This window comes from Mobula birostris, chromosome 16 (assembly GCF_030028105.1).
Source record: "Mobula birostris isolate sMobBir1 chromosome 16, sMobBir1.hap1, whole genome shotgun sequence".
In the NCBI taxonomy this organism is placed as follows: Eukaryota; Metazoa; Chordata; class Chondrichthyes; order Myliobatiformes; family Myliobatidae; genus Mobula; species Mobula birostris.
Window position 1 is genome coordinate 80,822,839 of NC_092385.1, and position 21,046 is coordinate 80,843,884.

Below are 21,046 nucleotides of genomic sequence, written 5' to 3' on the forward strand. Positions count from 1 at the left end.
TGTCTGAAAGAAAATGAATCTCAAGGTAATATAGGGTAATGTATACGTACCTTGATAATACATTTTACCTTGACTTTGACTTTGTATTGCTCTGTAACTCAATGACCCACAGATGCCTTGGACAGGGGCAGATCTTTGACATCTTTACCAGATTCACACTCCAGATTTCTTAACGCACAACAAGCAGAAGCAGACAGGCCTGAGCCTGTGCAAAATATCATCAAACCCAGATATGGATTTCCAAATTTTACCCTCTAAAGGTGTGAACCTTTGATACAATATTTCAATATTATCTGGGAAGAATTTATTTTATAGGAAGAAGAAACCAAAGCCAGGTCAAACTATTTGGTCCTTTGAGCCTGTTCTAGCACAAGATCATAGCTAATCTTCAACTCAACCTTCCCACCTAATTCCAATATCTCAAATTCTTCAGGCATCCAAAAATCTCTAAGTCCCAGTTTTGGATACATCTCACATTCCTCATTTCAAAATTTATGACCCTCTGTGATCTACCTTATCCACATTGCTAGAATAATGATTTTTCTTTAGGTTAACTTTCCTATACTTGCTTGTATTTTTATATAATTACCTTTACATGTTCAGTGAATTTTCCAGTAATTGTAATATAGCTACTTCCGTATTTTACTAACAGCTTCTTAGTTGTTTCTGTACCATGTGTCAAGACACTTGAATCTGGTTAATAGTTATCACTGGAATGTTATCTTTTCAGTCGGAGGTAGGTTTTATTCTCAGCCCTTCTTTCCTTGTGCTTGTTCTTTGTTCTTGTAAAATGGCCGTAAGCAACAAACTTTATGCCCCATTCTCGATTTTGGAACCTCTGGATCAATAAAACACCAGAATCCAGCAACCTCTACCCTCTGCTATCTCAGCCCCTCTGGATCTAGGTCTCTCAAGTATCTGTCCTGTCAACCAAAGGGAGTCAACCCCTTGAACGTACATACGAGGGGTGATTGATAAGTTCGTGGCCTCAGGTAGAAGGAGTCAATTTTAGAAAACCTAGCACATTTATTTTTCCTACATTTACACACTTAGCCCAGCGGTCGTGGAGTATACGGATCTCTTCTTTGTAGAAATTGGCGTCTTGAACCTCCAGAAGTGGTCCACAGCAGGGGTGATTGATAGGTTAGTGGCCTATGGTAGAAGGAGATGAGTTATTAACTTCAAAACTTTCTGCATTTTCACTCAGAGTTGAACTGCATGTGCATGCAACGAGAGCTGTATAACTCATCTCCTTCTACCTTAGGCCACAAACTTATCAATCACCCTTGCTGTGGACTACCTGGAGGTCCAAGATGCTCTCGTTACATGCACGTGCAGTTCAACTCTTTCAGTGATAATGCAGAAAGTTTGAAGTTAATAGCTCACCTCCCTGCTGTGGACCACTTCTACAAAGAAGGGATCCGTATGCTCCATGACCGCTAGACTAAGTGTCTACATGTAGGAAGGAGCTATGTTGAAAAATAAAAGTGTTAGGTTTTCTAAAATTGACTCCTACCTTAGGCCACAAACTTATCAATCACCCCTGCTGTGGACCACTTCTACAAAGAAGGGATCCGTATGCTCCACGACCGCCAGACTAAGTGTCTACATGTAGGCAGGGACTTTGTTGAAAAATAAATGTGCTAGGTTTTCTAAAATTGATTTCTTCTACCTTAGGCCACAAACTTATCAATCACCCCTCGTAAGTAGGTGCCATTTCTATGAAGTTCCACCAATCTTACACTAGGGTTCTTTCCAACATCTTGTGAGCAAAGGGCAGCATTGACTCTTACCTGGAACGAGAGTTTTGCGGGACTCATTGGAGCGATGGGGCTGAGTGTACTCCAGAAATGAATGGCAGATGGCAAAGTATTTGGTGTCAGTATTATCGGAGTCTGCAGGAAAAGAAAAAGGGGAGAGCAAGATATTAAGGGACAATTGCTATATTTTACCTATTATATCAATATACTAATATGAGCATTCTTTTATGTGTACATGTGCTTGTATGCAAGGCAATGACAACATTAATCTTGTTTTCCATGAAGAGGTGTCAACATTCAATCCATGTGGTTTATGCAGAGAACGATCTGCAATGTTTTTCTGTTTCTGTTCCTGCAACATATCACAGGGAACAAAGGAGGGAAGGAGGTAGTTAGGAAGACAGGAAAATTAGATATATTTGTCACATACAGTGAAATGCATCATTTTATGTCAAATCAAGTTAACGAGGATTGTGCTGGCCAGCCTGCAAGTATCACCATGCTGCCCACAATCATAGCATGCCCATAACTCACTAACCCCATGGGTAGGTCTTCGGAATGTGGGAGGGAACCTACGGGGTGTTGAACCATGCCACCCCTCCTACACACTGCTCTTCAGCAATGTCACGTCTGCACACACACTGATCTCGCTGCCCACCTCTACCTCACCTAAATTGACTTCTCTGTTCCCATTAACCCATCGGATGTGCTGAATGACGGCCTGTACTGGATGAGCGGAAACTTCTGCTAATACAGCATTGGGAGTCATAGTCACTAGGAACTACAGGTTTCCCCGGCCATCCGAAGGTAGAGCATTCCTATGAAACGGTTCGTAAGCCGAAATGCCGTAAAGCGAAGAAGCAATTACCATTTATTTATATGGGAAAATTTTGTGCGTGTTCGCAGACCCAAAAATAACCTACCAAATTATGCCAAATAACACATAAAACCTAAAATAACAGTAACATATAGTAAAAGCAGGAATGATATGATAAATACACAGCCTATATAAAGTAGAAATACTTCTCTACAACGATTGCCTGCACAGATCTCCGTAGCGAAAATCTCACGCAAGCGCTGTTGGCATGAACACGCTCTCCAGTAACCTTTAAGCTAAGAAGCTGCCAAATCTACCAAATAACACGTAAAAATACACAGCCTATATAAAGTAGAAATAATGTATGTACAGTGTAGTATCACTTACGGGAATTGGGAAGCCATCGAGCACACAGATGATGCTGTGTTAGACTGAGTCGTTGCAGGTTGGGTGGTGCAGTGGCCCCCACCTCCAGGCCGCCGACTGATACATTGCCGCGAAGCACGCAGGGGTAGCCGGGAGGCACACAGCACATATTTAAGAAAAAAGCCGAAATAGACATGCTAATTAATTAGGTGCTGCCTGGCACGTAAATGTCGGTGCAGATCAGAGGCAATTGCCAATTGCATCGGCACTGATCTGGGTCGACAATTACGTGCTAGGCGGCACCTAATTAATTAGCATGTTTATTTCGGCTTTTTTCTTAAAGATGTGCTGTGTGCCTCCTGGCTACTGCTGCATTCTCCGCGAATCGGTACAGTATCTGTCCGGGGCCCGGGGGTGTCATCTCATCGTCAATCTTCTCCTATGACTGCCTGCCTTGATGTCGAAGGTCGAGGTTCGTCGTCTGCTGTGGCTGATGTGGAAGACTTGCTTGACTGCTGAGCCTCGCGCATTTTTCTATCACACAGTTCTTTGTAAGGACTCAAAACATCCTGCAAATATCCCCTAAACCTACGTACCCTTTCAAAATTAAAGTCGTACTTTATCATTGCAGCGAAAATCTCACGCAGTTGCTTCACGTACAGTTCGCTACTGCATTCAGTTTCGATTGTTATCCTTTCCTCTTCCAATTGCATCAGCTCTTCATCTATCAGTTCTCGGTCATGGGATGCCAAAACCTCTTCAACATCATCTTTGTCAACTTCCACAAGCCAAACCCATTTTGTCCTTGCTTCGTTCATCACGATCGAAACGCTTAATTATGTCTAGTTTTACACTGAGTGTAACACCCTTACGAGCTTTTTCAGGCTTTTCCGACACCTTAGAACTCATCTTGCTAACTGCTGCTCAATGCAACGTGTTTGAGCAATGCCGTTCCGAATCCAGGACAGAGTGGCTGCTCGGAGCACGCGCTGCCGTTTATCGCACGCTGATTTTTTTGCACACAGATTTTTTATCGCGTGCTGTCTTTCTTCGTAACTGTGAAAACACCTTCTGAAAGCGAAAACAAGGTACTAATGTAGGTCTTTCGTAACAGTGAGGTTTCGTTAAACAAACGTTCAAAAAGCGGGGGACACCTGTATATTAAGGAAGTTGCTTTAATATATTTAGAAAACCATTGTACAGATAGATAGAGCCAAAATAGTTTTATGAAGGGAAATCATGAAGGGAATCAGAGTTCTTTGTAATGATCAGGGTGGAGAAAGGGAAACCAGATGATGTTTTGTATTAGAAATTCCAAATGGACAGCTTAGAGTTTATCAGACTTTTGTATGAAAAAAAATGGACACTTGACCTATCGTTTATCTGAACTGTACTTTTTCAGTAACTTGTACATTTTATTGCTTTTCCTTACTCTAGGTCAATGTATTGTGTAATGATTTGATCTGCATGAACAGTATACAAGCCAAGCTTTCCACTGAATTGTGGTACATGTGACAATAATAACAAACAAAACCAAAACCAGGAACCTATATATTCATCAAACACTCCCGGCTCAGGTTTGAAGTGTCCTCTATCCTAAAACGATATCTTAACTGCAGCTGGGGAGAAAGTCTTTGCCACATCCTTTCAAAATTTACACCTCCCAACCAGCCAGCTCAGGCACTCTGCACGACCACAGATACCGCCTCGAGAACACTCCTTTCTCCATCAGCAGGAAATCCACTTTTATTGATTCACACACTCAGGAATTTCCAGCATTAATGATGGGAAGCTACTACTCAACTAGTGGCAAAATATAATAATTTTTAGTGACCTCCTGATGATCCCTAAATGCTCTCCACTCCCTCCGCACTTTACTTACCCCTTAAATAGGACTCCACTAAGGAGTACCAAGCCATGGTCTCCCACACCATCATCAACCTTATTAACTCTGGGGATCTCCCATCCACTACCACCAACCTCATATTTACCACGCCCCACACCTCCCATTTCCACCTCCTACCCAAGATCCACAAACCTACCTGTCCAGGTAAACCCATTGTTTCTGCTTGTTCTGAACTCATATCTCTTTACCTGAACTCTGTTTTATCTTCTCCCCCCCCCCCCCAGTTCAGTCCCTTCCTCCCTACACCTGTGACACTTCACACAGTCTGGATCTTTTCAATGATTTCAGGTTCCCTGGCTCCCATTATCTTATTTTCACTATGGATGTCCAGCCTGTACACCTCCATCCCCCACCAGCAGGGCCTCAAAGCTCTCCATTTCTTTCTGGACACCAGACCCAACCATTTCCCCTCCACTACCACTTTCCTCCGTCCTCACTCTTAATAATTTCTCCTTTGGCTCCTCCCACTTCCTTCAAACAAAAGCTGTAGCCGGGGCACCCGCATGGGTCCCAGCTATGCCTGCCTGTTTGTCTGCTACATGGAACAGTCTATGTTCCAAACCTACACTGGTGGCTGTCCCATACTTTTCCTACATTATATCGACGACTGCATTGGTGCTGCTTCCTGCACCCATGTGGAATTTGTCAACTTCATCCACCTTGTCTCCAGTTTCCACCCCGCCCTCAAACTTACCTGGCCCACTCCCAACACCTCCCTCCCCTTTCTCAATCTAACTGTCTCTATCTCTGGTGATAGCTTATCTACTGATGTCTATTACAAACCCACAGACTTTCACAGCTATCTGGACAATACCTTTGCCCACCCCGTGACTTGTAAAAACGCCAGCCCCTTTTCTCAATTCCTCCGTCTTCGCCACATCTGCTCTCAGGATGAGGCTTTTAATTCTAGAACGAAGGAGATGTTCTTCTCCTTCAAAGAAGGGGGCTTGCCTTCCTCCACCATCAACACTGCTCTCAACCACACCTCTCCCGTCTCATGCATGTCTGCTCTCACCCCATCCTCCCGCCACCCTAGCAAGGATAGGGTTCCTTTTGTCCTCACCTACTACCCCACCTGCCTCTGTCTCCAGCACATAATTCTCTAGAACTTCTGCCATCTCCAATGGGATCCCACTACCAAGCACATCCTTCTCTCCAGCCCACTTTCTGTTTTCCACAGGGATCACTCCCTACACGACTCCCTTGTCCATTTGTCTCTCCCCACTGATCTCCCTCCTGGCACTTATCCTTGCAAACAGAACAAGTGCTACACCTGCCCCTACACCTCCTCCCTCACTACCATTCAGGGCCCTAAACAGTCCTTCCAGATGAGGCAACACTTCACCTGTGAGTCTGTTGGGGTGATATACTGCGTCTGGTGCTCCTAGTGCGGCCTCCTCTATATTGGTGAGACCCGACGTAGACTGCGAAACCACTTCGCTGAGCACCTACACTCCATCTGCCAGAAAAAGTGGGATTCCACTTAATTCTACTTCCCATTCCCATTCCCATATGTCAATGCGTAGCCTCCTCCACTGTCATGATGAGGCCAACTCAGGTTGGAGGAACATGACCTTATATTCCATCTGGGTGACCTGCAACCTGGGTGACTCCTCATAGAGGGATCAGAAGTGGAGAAAGTGAGCAGCTTCAAGTTTCTTGGTGTCAAGGTCTCTGAGGATCTGACCTGGTCCCAACATATCAATGCAGTTATAAAGAAGGCAAGGAAGCAGCTATACTTTATTAGGAGTTTGAAGAGATTTGGTATGTCAACAAATACACTCAAAAACTTCTATAGTTGTACCATGGAGAACATTCTGACAGGCTGCATCACTGTCTGGTATGGGGGGGCTACTGCACAGGACCAAAAGAAGCTGCAGAAGGTTGTAAATCTAGTCAGCTCCATCTTGGGCACCAGCCTACGAAGTACATAGAAACATAGAAGATAGGTGCAGGAGTGGGCCATTCGGCCCTTCGAGCCTGCACCGCCATTTATTATGATCATGGCTGATCATCCAACTCAGAACCCTGCACCAGCCCTCCCTCCATTCCCCCTGATCCCTTTAGCCACAAGGGCCATATCTAACTCCCTCTTAAATATAGCCAATGAACTGGCCTCAACTGTTTCCTGTGGCAGAGAATTCCACAGATTCACCACTCTGTGTGAAAAAGTTTTTCCTAATCTCGGTCCTAAAGGGCTTCCCCTTTATCCTCAAACTGTGACCCCTCGTTCTGGACTTCCCCAACATCGGGAACAATCTTTCTGCATCTAGCCTGTCCAATTCCCTTAGGATTTTATACGTTTCAATCAGATCCCCCCTCAATCTTCTAAATTCCAACGAGTACAAGCCCAGTTCATCCAGTCTTTCTTTATATGAAAGTCCTGCCATCCCAGAAATCAATCTGGTGAACCTTCTTTGTACTCTCTCTATGGCAAGGATGTCTTTCCTCAGATTAGGGGACCAAAACTGCACACAATACTCCAGGTGTGGTCTCACCAAGGCCTTGTACAACTGCAGTAGTACCTCCCTGCTCCTGTACTCGAATCCTCAAAACCCAGTCTAGAATAGCCTGCTCTCTAGTTGGTTCCTCAACATATTGGTTCAAAAAAACCATCCCGCATACATTCCAAGAAATCCTCTTCCTCGGCACCTTTACCAATTTGGTTCACCCAATCTACATGTAGATTGAAGTCACCCATTATAACTGCTGTTCCTTTATTGCACACATTTCTAATTTCCTGTTTAATACCATCTCCGACCTCACTACTACTGTTAGGTGGCCTGTACACAACTCCCACCAGCGTTTTCTGCCCCTTAGTGTTACGCAGCTCTACCCATATCGATTCCACATCTTCCCGGCTTATGTCCTTCCTTTCTATTGCGTTAGTCTCTTCTTTAACCAGCAACGCCACCCCACCTCCCTTTCCTTCATGTCTATCCCTCCTGAATATTGAATATCCCTGAACGTTGAGCTCCCATCCCTGGTCACCCTGGAGCCATGTCTCTGTGATCCCAACTATATCATAATCATTAATAACAATCTGCACTTTCAATTCATCCACCTTGTTACAAATGCTCCTTGCATTGACACACAAAGCCTTCAGGTGCTCTTTTACAACTCTCTTAGCCCTTATACAATTATGTACCCAGGACATCTTTAGGAAGCGGTGTCTCAGAAAGGGAGCATCCATTATTAAAAACCTCCAGCACTCAGGGCATGCCCTTTTCTCACAGTTACCATCAGGTAGAAGGTACACTCTCAGCAATTCAGAAACTGCTCTGCCATCCGATTCCTAAATAGATATTGAATCTTTGGACACTAACTCAATTTTTAAAAAATATACAGTATTTCTGTTTTGCATTTTTTAAATCTATTCAATATACATAATTGATTTACTTGTTTATTGATCAATTTTATTTTTTATTATTATGTATTGCATTGAACTGCTGCTGCTAAGTTAACAAATTGCACGTCACATGCCAGTGACAACAAACCTGATTCTGATGGCATGAATATCAATTTCTCGAACTTCCAGTAATGCCCCCCTTCACCATTCTCCATCCACTTCACTCTCTCGCACTTTATCTCATTGCCCACCCATTGCCCCCCTTTTATTTCTTGTATAGCCCTCTGTCCTCTTCTATCAGACTCCCCCTTCTGCAGTCCACTTCCCAGCTCTTTACTTCATCCCTCCCCTTCAGGTTTCACTTATCACCTTGTGTTTTTCTCTCTCCTCTCCCCCACCTTTAAAATCTACTCCTCAGCATTTTTCCTCCAGTCCTGCTTGGCCCAAAACGTTGACTGTACTCTTTTCCATCGATGCTGCCTGGCCTGCTGGGTTCCTCCAGCATTTTGTGTGCGTGTGTGTAGCTTTACCTCCACCTCGTGGCCAAAGTAATAACTACAGTCCACTGCTTATTAAAGGTCTCATTTTTTTAATCGACATTTGAAAGAATTGTTGTTCACAACTGGCAGCTGTCCATGACATCTTGAACTATTGAATGAGTCCTGTTCCTCTTGTCCTGATCTTCTGGGGCCCTGTAAAACTTTATATTCCATTATAGATGGCAAAAGCCTAAAGGTGGGGGACATTGAGGGAATATTTCAAATAGTGGTAGAGTCTAGGATCAGAGTGCACAGCCTCAGAATAAAAGGATGTCCCTGTAGAACAGAGATGAGGAGGAACTTCTTTCATCACAGTGTGTTGAGTCTGTGGAAATCATTGCCACAGACAGCTGTAGAGGCCAAGTCATTGGTGGAAATGGACAGGGTCTTGATTAATAAGGGTGTCAAAGGTTAAGGTGAGAATTGGGCTGAGGAGGAAAATAAATTAGTCATGATCGAATGACAGAGCAGGTTCCATGGTGCGAATGTCTTTCTTCTATTCCTATGGCTTCACCTTGTTTTTTTTTGACATTTTATTCCACTGCAGCAGATTCATACCTCAAGTTTCTTAAACCCACAGCACCCCTGAAGTAGAAAGTCAAACCTGAAGAATAGCAGATGCTCCAAACAGTGCAAAAATCTTCAATCAGCACAAAAATTTGGTACATTATTTCAAAATCAGGTGTAAAATTTCTCCTGACTTTCCCATCCTAATTTTGATAGGAAACATTTGGAGTAGAAAGGAGATCAAACCATTCCAGCTCTCAAGTCTGCCCAGAAAGATACCATGGCTGCAATCTTCACCACATCACAGTAACCCATCCTTTCACTGATCTTTAGGCAATGAACTTAAAATATGGATTCTCTGGTTATCAACTTTACTCCAGGTGGAAGCAGTCTCTTCTTTCTATTTATTAACTTACAAGATGTAGATTAATGCAGAGGAGAGATCCCATCATTGTCTCTCCAAATCCACTAAACAAATTAACATCAATGTCCTTTGCCAGGCCAACACATCGAGCATGGTGGTAGTAGTTACACTCAGTCAATTCCTGAAACATGCACGGCATTCTGAGTTCTGTCATGTGAAGAGAATTATCCAGCAGACAAAGCTAAAGGCTCCTTCTTGAAAAGTGTAGTGCCCATTGACCACTCAAAGTGAAGGAGGATTATTTGGGAAAGACTATTTATCACCCACTACCTGAATTTAGCAGGGAGATAAAGAATTAAAGAGCAGCCATGATAGTGGGCCTTGAGTTGAAAATCGATTAGCTAGAAGTATCGGACGTCCTCTGAAAGGCATAGGAAAATTATAGCTTCATGGTTACTGTATGATCACTGAAACTATATCTTTTTGATTAAATTCCAGAACTACTTAATTTCCTGTGGCTTTGATGAGTTTGAATTTATGTCTCTGGGATCAATGATCCAGAACTCTGGCTGTTAGTCCAAAGACTGGCATGGTGGCATAATGGTTAATGCATAATGCTTATAGTGCCAGATGTCAAATAGGGGCTCAATTACCACTGCTGTCTGTAAGGAGCTTGCACATTCTCCCTATAGCCGCACGAGTTTCCTCCAGGTGCTCCTGTTTCCTTCACACTCTAAAGACGTTAAGAGTGAGGATTAGTAAGCTGTGGACGTGCTATGTTGGTGCAGGAAGCATCGTGATACTTGTGGGCTGCAAGCAATGCACTTCACTGTATGTTTCGATGTTTCAATGTACAAGTGACAAACAAAGCTCATCTTTATCTTTAATAGGTTGACAACTAAATTGTATTTCCCTCATCAAACTATCAGCATTTTCAATAACGCAGATAAATTTCCATTTGAATATCTCCAACTTCAGGAAAACAGCAGCAGCTTCTCCGCTATCTCCACATGTCTTTAGACCCGTCTGCACATGTCTAATGCCTGACTGAATTTTTTGAGGATGTGACTAAACACATTGATGAAGGTAGAGCAGTAGATGTAGTTTATATGGATTTCAGCAAGGCATTTGATAAGGTACCACATGTAAGGCTTATTGAGAAAGCAAGGAGGCATGGGATCCAAGGGGACATTACTTTGTGGATCCAGAACTGGCTTGCCCACGGAAGGCAAAGAGTGGTTGTAGACGGATCATATTCTGCATGGAGGTCGGTGACCAGTGGTGTGCCTCAGGGATCCCTTCTCTTCATCAGTTTTATAAATGACCTGGATGAGGGAGTGGAGGGAGGGTTAGTACGTTTGCTGATGACACAAAGGTTGGGGGAGTTGTGGATAGTGAGGAGGGCTGTCAGAGGTTACAGTGGGACATTGATAGGATGCAAAACTGCGCTGAGAAGTGGCAGATGGAGTTCAACCCAGATAAGTGTGAGGTGGTTCATTTTGGTAGGTCAAATATGATGGCAGAATATAGTATTAATGGTAGGACTCTTGGCAGTGTGGAGGATCAGAGGGATCTTGGGGTCCAGGTTAATAGGACACTCAAAGCTGCTGCGCAGGTTGACTCTGTGGTTAAGAAGGCATATAGTGTATTGGCCTTTGTCAATCGGGGGATTAAGTTCAAGAGCCAGAGGTAATATTACAGTTATATAGGACCCTGGTCAGATCCCACTTGGAGTACTGTGCTCAGTTCCGGTCACCTCACTACAGGAAGGATGTGGAAACCATAGAAAGGGTGCAGAGGAGATTTACAAGGATGTTGCCTGGATTGGGGAGCGTGCCCTATAAGAATAGGTTGAGTGAACTTGGCCTTTTCTCCCTGGAGCGGTGGAGGATGACAGGTGAACTGATAGAGGTGTGTAAGATAATGAGAGGCATTGATCATGTGGATAGTCAGAGGCTTTTCCGCAGGGCTGAAATGGCTAGCACGAGAGGGCACAGTTTTAAGGTGCTTGGAAGTAGGTACAGAGGAGATGTCAGGGGTAAGTTTTTTATGCAGAGAGTGGAGAGTGCGTGGAATGGGCTGCCGGCGATGATGGTGGAGCCGAGTACAACAGGGTCTTTTAAGAGACTCCTGGATAAGTACATGGAGCTTAGAAAAATAGAGGGCTATGGGTAACCCGAGGTAATTTCTAAAGTAAGTACATGTTCGGCACAACGTTGTGGGCTGAAGGGCCTGAATTGCACTGTAGGTTTTTATGTAAACACCTTGCAAATTGAGTACTGTATTCTAGTTGAGGCTATTCCATGATGAATAAACACAAGAGATTCTGCAGACACTGGAAATCCAGAACAACACATACAAAATGCTGGGTGAACTCAGTAGGCAGCTGTATCTATGGAAAAAAGTACAGTCGACATTTTGGACCAAAACCCTTCAACAACAACCCTCTGGCCTGCTGAGTTCCTCCAGTATTTTGTGTGCATTGCTTGGAGATCCAGCATCTGCAGATTTTGTCTTGTTTGAGGTTAAGCAAACTAGTGCTTTTCTCTTTGGAGCAAAAGAGGATGGCAGGTGTCTCAATAGAGATGTACAAGATGATAATAAGTATGGATTAAGTGAGAAAGCCAGGGACTTTTTCCCAGGACAGCAATGGCTAATATGAAGGGGCTTAATTCTAAGATAATTGGAGGGAAGTACAGGGAGAATGAATAAACTCTTCAAGGGGTTCCAGCTGGGTACAGGTATCATTTTTAACCGATATTTCAATGACAAACTCTCCCATCTTCATCAGGAATGATGCCTAGGCATGTATAGTCAAGTTGTATTTATAATCCTATCGTCTGTCCCTCCTGATTGGTTAGTCCTCATCCAATCAGGTTTCCGCTCTCCCACCTTGTTTACAATTGAATTCCAGTTCTTACTTAGAGTGAGACCTTGGTCTTTGTTAAAATTCTTTTCTTCTAGTTTTATTTCAATGGCCTCCATCACCAGGTGGTCCTAACACCCAATGGCATGGCGAAGTCCATCCTATGGCCATTGGGAATGCGGTGCTCTGGGACCACCTATTTCTCAGGGCAACCCAAACAAATATGCCTCCTGTACTCCTTGATGCGGGTTTCCACCATGTGCCCTGTCTGACCAATGTACACTCTTCCGCGTTCACAGGGAATCTTGCAAATGGCCATAGGATTGACTTCAACGGCAAATAACTACTGTGCTGCACCAGTGGGTTTTGGGACTGCCTGGTGAAGGTAACCATTAAAATAAAACTAGTGGAAAAGAATTCTAATGAAGACAAAGGTCTCGCTCTACGTAGGAACTGGAATTCGATGGTAGACCAGATGAGACAGTAGAAACCTGATTGGATGATACCTGTACCTGGCAGGAAGCCCAAGAAGAGTTTATTCATTATCTATACTGAGAAAGTACTAGATCTTTACCGGGGGAATGTCACACACAGAGGGGTGGGTGCATGAATGTGCTGCCACGGGTGGCGATAGAGGTACGTATATTAGGAACATATAAGAAACTCTTAGATGGCATACAGATGATAGAAAAATGTAGGGCAATGTAGGAGGGAAGGGTTAGATTGATCTTAGAGTATGCTAAAAGGTCACCTACTGTACTGTAGTGTTATAATTCTAATCCCCTTCCTTCACAGATGCTGCTCTTCACCTGCTGAGATGTACATGATGATAAAAGGCACAGATAGAGTGGACAGCCAGAGTCTCTTTACAAGGGTGGAAATGGCTAATATGAAGGAGCATAATTTTAAAGTGATATGAGGAAAGCATAGGGGGAATGCCAGAGTTAAGTTTTTTTTTACGCAGAGAGTGGTGGTTGTGTGGAACGCGTTGCCAGAGGTGGTGCTAGAGGTAGATACATTTGGGACGTTTAAGAGAGGCAAAAGGATGAAAGAAGAAGAGGGTGTTATGTGGAAGGGAAGCATTGGGTTGATCTTACAGTAGGTTAAAGCAGCAGCACAACATAGTGGGCCAACTGCACAGGTTTATTGCCTGCTATAAATTCCCCAGTGATTGGTGAGTGCAGACTCTTGGGGATATGGGGAGAATAAAGCAGAATTAGCTCAAGGTTAGTATAAATTGGTATCTGATGGTCAGTATGGACTTGGTGGGCCAAACGATCAGCTCCAGATTGGGTAACAGACAGAAGTGATGAGAGTAATGTAGTAAATGTGGTGTGTGAACATCTAAAGGCTTTTGCTAAAGTACTGTAAACCTGGCATTTCATCAAAGTTGAAGCACTTGGTACAATCGGAACATTAGTCCGCAGGTCAGCTACCACTGTGGTGAACGGCTATTTTGAAGACAGGAGGAAGTCAGAAGGTCAAGGTGGCAATTCTAGTGACTGATGTCAAGGGCATATTTTATAAAAATCTATATTTATGACCAAGATTTTGGGATACAAGCCACAACTTCTAAAACTGTAGAACTGCAGATGACATAAAACCTTTGGAGTGTTGTGATCTAAAGGTCAAAGAACAGATTTATTAGTTACATATACATTGAAACACACAGTAAAATGCATTATTTTGCATCAACGACTGACACAGTGAGAGGATGAGCTAGGAGCATCCTGCAAGTGTCACCATGCTTCTGGCACCAAGATATCATGCCCGTAACTCATTAAGCCGAACCTAATCTCTGGGAGGATGAGGGAGGAAGCCAGAGCACCCAGAGGAAACCCACAGGTCATGGGGAGAAGATACAAGCTCTTTCTAGACAGCAGTGGAAATTGAACCCTGACTGCTGTCACTGTAAGATGTTATGCCAGCCATTACGCTACAGTGCCACAAATACACCGGCCTTCTACAGCTTGAGGACTGGAGACTGGCTCTCAAAGTTCAAGTGAGTGAGCTGGACTTAAAGACAGCACTGCATTCCACGTGGGGAATCCCATGAAAATCTGGTCAATAAATCTGCTTCCTGGGCATTTTTATAAGGGTTTAAAAGGTGATGGAGAAAGCTGGTGACCTATAGGCTAGAGTATTCCTCTGATAAAATTAAATTTGGTAGAATTCAGCCAAAACTGTACTTTATGTCTATACTTCCAGCGGTGGGAATTGAACCCCAATGGGGCACTGTAAAGCAACTGCACTAACTGCTAACAAGAGAAAATCTGCAGATGCTGGAAATCTGAGCAACACCCAACTGTACTCTTTTCCCAGCTGCTGCCTGGCCTGCTGAGTTCCTCCAGCATTTTGTACACTAACTGCTACACTACTATGCAATTATTGTACTATTCAGTATAAAATATAACAAGCATACCTGAACGTGTTGAGCGATCAGCGTTGGAGTAACCGAACTAGAGGGTGGGAAGACCACCGTGTTCAAAAGGCCAGGGTTGCTTTTATCTGGTGGAGGACTGTTCTGGGTTGTGAGGAGTGTCGTGGGCAGCTCCAGGTCCTTTGGCTTCTTGGGTTTTGGCGGCTGAAGGTTACTGTCACTTCCTGACTGTTTCTTACTGGGGCTCGGAGCCTGAGCTAATTCATCAGAAGCTGGTATAGCATCCAAGATGATACAATCCAAATCATCTGTCACCTCCATCTTCACCTTGAGGTCTCCCTGGTGGGAGACATCACTCAAGGTTTCCATTGAAGAGTCACTGTAGGCCTGGGAATGTGGTTCCTCTTCTTTCTGCTGCTTGAGCTCCAGCTCCTCAGCAAGACTCTCCAGAATCTGGGCTTTCCTCTCCTGCTCCAGCACTTCCAGGCTTTTCGATGGGTTGTTGGCTTCCCTTGGCCGGTGATTGGTGCTTTGCAGAGACTGGATGGTGAACGTGGAATAGAGCCCTGAGCGCATATACTCATTTCTTGATGAGACTCTGGTGCTGGCCTTCAGTTGCCTGGGCAATGAAAGGCCTTTCTCCCCAGTCCTGCCGATCGCCCACTCGCTCTCACCACCGTCGTATTTGTCCGACACCATTGCCAGGCTGTCTGGTAGCGACACAAACTTATACACAAACTTCTGCCCATTTACTTTCTTGATGATATTCTGAAAAACAAGATGGTTTTGTCACAGAGTGGAAGTGGAGCAGAGCTCAGCTGTGTGCAGAGGTAAACGCATCTCACACTTCTGATGTTTGGTTTGAAGTCAGATGTAAAACACAGAAACACACGAGGCCTCAACTCTGTTCTACCATTCAACAACAATCAATCCTTGTGACATAGAAAGAGCTGTTCAGCCCATTGTGACTATGCTAGCTCTCAGTGCAACCCCGTCAATCTCATTCCTAAAGCACAGAACAGTACTGCATTGTATGCACCCGTCAGCCCACGATATCGTGCTGACCCTTTAACTACATTCAATCTTAAGCTTGCCTGCTACATAGCTCATAACCCTCCATTCTTCTTTCATTCATGTGCTTATCTAAGGGTCTCCTAAATGTTCCTAACGTATTAAGTTCAATCAATTTCAGCATTCATTTTCTTGTAACACATTCTCCCTCACTTACCCACTAACTCCAGTCACCCACCTACAGCTGAGGCAACTTACAGCAGCCATTTAACTTACTGACCAGCAGGTCTTTGGGACACAGGGGAAACCAGAGGAGTCAGTTCATTACTGACCCAACTCTACCAACCTGTTTTCTCTCCTTAACTTTGGTATTAACAAGTATGAGGTCTTGCACTTTGGGAGGACAGATCAGCACGGGACTTACACAGCGAACGGTAAGGCGTTGAGGAGAGCAGAAGAACAAAAGGATCTAGAAATACAGATCCATAATTTATTGAAAGTGGCTTCACAGGTAGACAGGGTTGTGAAGGGAGCTTAGGGCACTTTGGCTTCATGAATCAATGTACTGAATACAGAAAATGGGATGCTTTGTTGAAGTTGTATGAGATGTTGATGAGGCCTAATTTGGAGTATTGTGGGCAGTTTTGCCACCTACCTACAGGAAAGATATCAATAAGATTGAAAGAGTACAGAGAAAATTTACAAGGATGTTGCCAGAACTTGAGACCCTGAGTTGTAGGGAAAAGTTCAATAGGTTAGCACTTTATACCTAACCTTAATGAATGTAGGTGATTCTCCTGCAGCATAGAACATAGAACATAGAAATCTACAGCACATTACAGGCCCTTCTGAGAATGAAGGGAGATTTGATAGAGGGATAAAAAATTATGAGGGGTACATATAGAGTATATACAAGCAGGCTTTTTCCACTGAGATTGGGTGAGACTAAAACTAGAGGTGATGAGTTAAGGGTGAAAGGTGAAATGTTTAAGGATAACAAGGGGGAGCTTCTTCAATCAGAGGGTGGTGAGTGTGTGGAATGAGCTCCCAGCAGGAGTGTTGGATCTAGCTTCAGTTTCCACATTTAAGAGAAATTTGGGTAAGTACATAGATGGAATACTGTGGCTCATGTGCGGGTCGGTGGGACTGGGCAGATTAATAGTTCAGCCTAGGCTAGATGGGCTGAAGGGCCTGTTTCTGTGCTGTAGTGCTCTATATAAATGCACCGCAAGGCTTTTCTATCAGCAGTTAATAACAGCTTCCCAGGTTCCCAAGCCCTGAAGTGGGATTGCTCGAAATATCAATAGCCATCTGCTCTCTCACTAGATGGCCCTCCTGACCTTTATGGGCCTGTGCGGGCAGTAAACGGCTACAGCCAATGTTGTGCTGTGCACTCACCCATCATCCCCTCAACTTCACACCTGCAGAGGACACTGTTAAATTTCTACGATAAGAAAAAAAAAATTAGCTTTATTTGTCAAACACACTTAGAAAAATACAGTGACAGGTCTCATTTGCACCAATGACCAAGATGGACTGAGAACATGCTGGAACAGCCTGCAAGAGTCATCATGATTCCTGCGCCAATATAGCATGCCTGCCACTTACCAACCGGAACACCTTTGGAAAATGGAAGGAAACTGGAGCACCCAGAGGGAACCCATGTGGTCATGTGGAGAACATACAAACTCCAACTTTACAACCCCTCCTTTGGAGGGTCAGACACCCTGAGCCGATAGGCTGGTCCGGGACTTATTTTATAATTTACTGGCAGAATTTACATGTTACTATTTAACTATTTATTATTATTTTTCTATTACTATTCTATTACTATTTATTTTTCCATGACTATTACTAATAGTAATATTACTATTTCTATTACTGTTTATTATTTATGGTGCAACTGTAACGAAAACCAATTTCCCCCACGATCAATAAAGTATGACTACGACTATGACTTATAACTGTGGTGGGAATCGAACTTGAATCGTTGGTACTGTAATGTGTTAACATTAAGCGCTACACTACTGCCCATCCCTCCATACCTCTAATATCCTTTTCTTTAATAACTCTCACAGATATCCAGGCCTTTTCTCACTTCTTGAACACCCTCGTTTGTAGAGCAATTACATAACGTCGGGGGGGAGCTTCGGGTGAGGCCGGTCATTTTCGACTAGAACGGCAAAGGTCAGAGTGAGAAAATTAAAGGAGCAGATGCAGGTAAACCCTAAACTCCAGAGACCTACGCTCAGCAGCAAATAGAAGCAAGGTCGGATCAAGTGGAGCGGGCACGGTCAGAATGTGCCAGTGATAAAGTGGGGAGGCTTTGGAGAGAACAGGCAGAGGCACGGATAAGTTTTTTTAAGTACAAAATAGTCAGGATGGGATGACCTCCTGTCAGGTGTGGGAATTCAGGATTGCCTGATGGTTTCCCTGACGACTAAACTTGCAGAAAGTTACCCAACTTCAGCTCCTGACTGACCGAGTTGAGGAGCTGGGGCTGGAGTTGGGTGTACTCGGGATCATCCGGCAGGCTGAGGACATTACAGAGAAGTGGTTGCACCCAGAGGACAGTAGGTGGGAGAGGTTAAAGGGATGAAGCAGTCAGTGCAGGGTCCCACTGTGGCCATTTCACTCAGCAACAAGTCACCCCTTTGAATACTGCTGGGGGTGAGGGGGGGATGACACATCAGGGCACAGCATCAGCAGCCAAGCTAGTGGCACAGTAGTCAGCTCTGAGGCTCAGCTGGGAAGAGTGAAGTCATACAGTACAGTAATGATAGGGGACTCAACAGTTAGGGGGACAGACTGGAGATCCTATGGCATCAAGAGGTGTGGTTGAGAGTGTGCTGACCTTTTGCATCACAACCTGGTACTCCAGCTGCAGTGCTGTCGACAAAAAAGCCTTGCAGAGGGTGGTTAAGGGAGCAGAGAAGGTTATTGGGGTCTCCCTACCTTCTGTCCAATACTTCTTTCAGAGTCGATGCCTCCAGAAGACACAGTACATCATTAAAGACCCCTCACACCCTCTGCATGAACTGTTTGTTCTGCCATCAGGCAAACGTTACAGGAGCATCAAAACTAAAACCACAAGGCTACTAAACAGTTTCCTCCCACAGGCAGTCAGACTGCTAACTAGCTGCTCCACCTGACTCTGCTTTGGACACTTTTAACTTGCACTGGACACCTATAACTTGATTTTAACTGACATGTGGCTGTTGTGTTTTACTATTTATTGTTATGTTTATTATTTAGTGTTGCGTCTGTATGTTATAATTGCACTGCCCCTGAGAAACGCTGTCTCATTCTGCCCTGCAGAGCTGATGTATGGTTAGAGTGACAATAAAGCTTTTTGAATCTTGAATCAAAAGAGGCACTGGATTGGTGTGCTGCCTCCTGGGTGCGAGGGTCCGGGATGCATCAGAGAGGCTGCAGGATATTCCCAAGGGGGAGATTGAACAGTCTGTGGTCAAGTTGCATGTTGGCATTAATAACATAAGCAGAAAGGGGAAGAGGCCCTACACAGTGAGTATATAGAGTTAAGAAGGAGGTTGACCTCTCATGTAGTACACCCTGGATTACTCCCAGTGCCACGGAAGACTGCAGGTATGAATGGGATGATAGTACAGACAAATGAGTGGCTGAGGAGATGGGGCAGGGGGCAGGGGGCAGGGTTTCATTCTCGGATCACTGGAACCTTCTCTGGGGAAGGGATGACCTGACCTGTACAGGAGGGATGGGCTGCACCTGCACTTGGGGGGGGAACAAAGTTCCTGGCTGGGATGTTTGCTAATGCTACTCAGCAGGGTTTAAACTCATTCTGCAGGGGGCTGGGACCCGGAGTACCTGCTCAGTAAGTGAAGGATCAGACAGGAAAGTAGATGTCAGAGGAAGTATTGAAAGACAAAATCAAAATAACAGGTATGATAGGTCGGATGGTGTGAAGTTTGAGTATTTTAATGGTAGGAGCATTATGGGTAAAGGGTGATGAACTTAGAGCATGGATCAGTACACAGCAATATGATGTGGCCATCACAAAAACTTGGTTGAGAGAGGGGCAGAAATGGGTGATTAATATACCAGGTTTGCAAGGAAAGACAGAGGAGGAGGTAAACGAAGAAGGGGAGGGGAGCTGCACTACTAACCAGGGACAATATCACAGCCGCAATTGGGGAGACATACTGGCAGGTGGGTTCAGACACTGAGTCCATTTGGGTAGAACTCAGGAATAGGAAGGGCGCAATAATCCAGAGGAGATTGTACTACAGACCACCCTCCCCACCCCAGTAGCCATATGGACATTGAGGAACTGACATATAAACAGATTAAGCAAATGTGTAAAAATAGTAGGGGTTGCTATCATGATGGATTTCAACTTCCCTAATATAAACTTACTGCAAGGGGTTGGTTTGGTAGTTTGGTCCATGGACTAGGTAGTTTGTTCCATGATCAGGTAGTTTGTTCCATGATCAGCTAGTTTGTTCCATGAACCAGGTAGTTTGTTCCATGATCAGGCAGTTTGTTCCATGAACCAGGTAGTTTGGTCCATGGACTAGGTAGTCTATTCCCTGGACTAGGTAGTTTGTTCCATGATCAAGAAGCTTATTCCATGGAGCTTGGTAGCTTGTGCCATGATCATGTAGTTTGTTCTATGATCAGATATTTTGTTCCATCGACTAGCTAGTTTGGTCCATGGACTGGGTAGTTATGGACCAGATAGTTTATTCAAAGATCAGGTATTTTGTTCCATGCACTAGGCAGTTTGTTCAATGGTCAGGTAATTTGGTCCATGGACTAGGTAGTTTGTTCCATGATCAGGTCGTTTCTTCCATGGATTAGGTAGTCTGTTCCTTGGACTAGGTAGTTTGTTCCATGAACTAGGAAGTTGTTCCATGATCAGGTACTTCGTTCTACGGACTAGATAGTGAGATCCATGATCAGATAATTTGTTCCTTAATCAGGTAGTTTGTTCCATGATTAGCTCATTTGTTCCATGGACTAGGTAGTTTCTACCCTGATCAGGTAGTTTGTTCCATGATCGGGTAGATTGTTCCATGATCAGGTAGTTTAGTCCATTGATTGGGTAGAAAATTTGTGGGCAGAACTGAAAAAGCGTGTGCGAGCAAGGAGGCCTACAAACCTAACTCAGTTACACCAGTTCTGTCTGGAGGAATAGAACAA

At 44.2% G+C, this 21,046-nt stretch overlaps 1 protein-coding gene across 3 annotated transcripts in view; it reads right to left on the reverse strand.

Annotated features, from left to right (window-relative positions):
- The window catches only part of LOC140211280 (ETS domain-containing protein Elk-1-like), a 192,640-nt gene that overhangs the window by 16,024 nt on the left and 155,570 nt on the right, over positions 1–21,046 (reverse strand). For all 3 annotated transcript variants that reach the window (XM_072280993.1, XM_072280992.1, XM_072280994.1), the window contains 2 exons: positions 14,897–15,622; positions 1,794–1,895 (listed from right to left, as the gene is read on the reverse strand). In XM_072280993.1, coding sequence (XP_072137094.1) covers positions 1,794–1,895; positions 14,897–15,622 — 828 coding nt within the window. The remainder of the gene's footprint in view (positions 1–1,793; positions 1,896–14,896; positions 15,623–21,046) is intronic.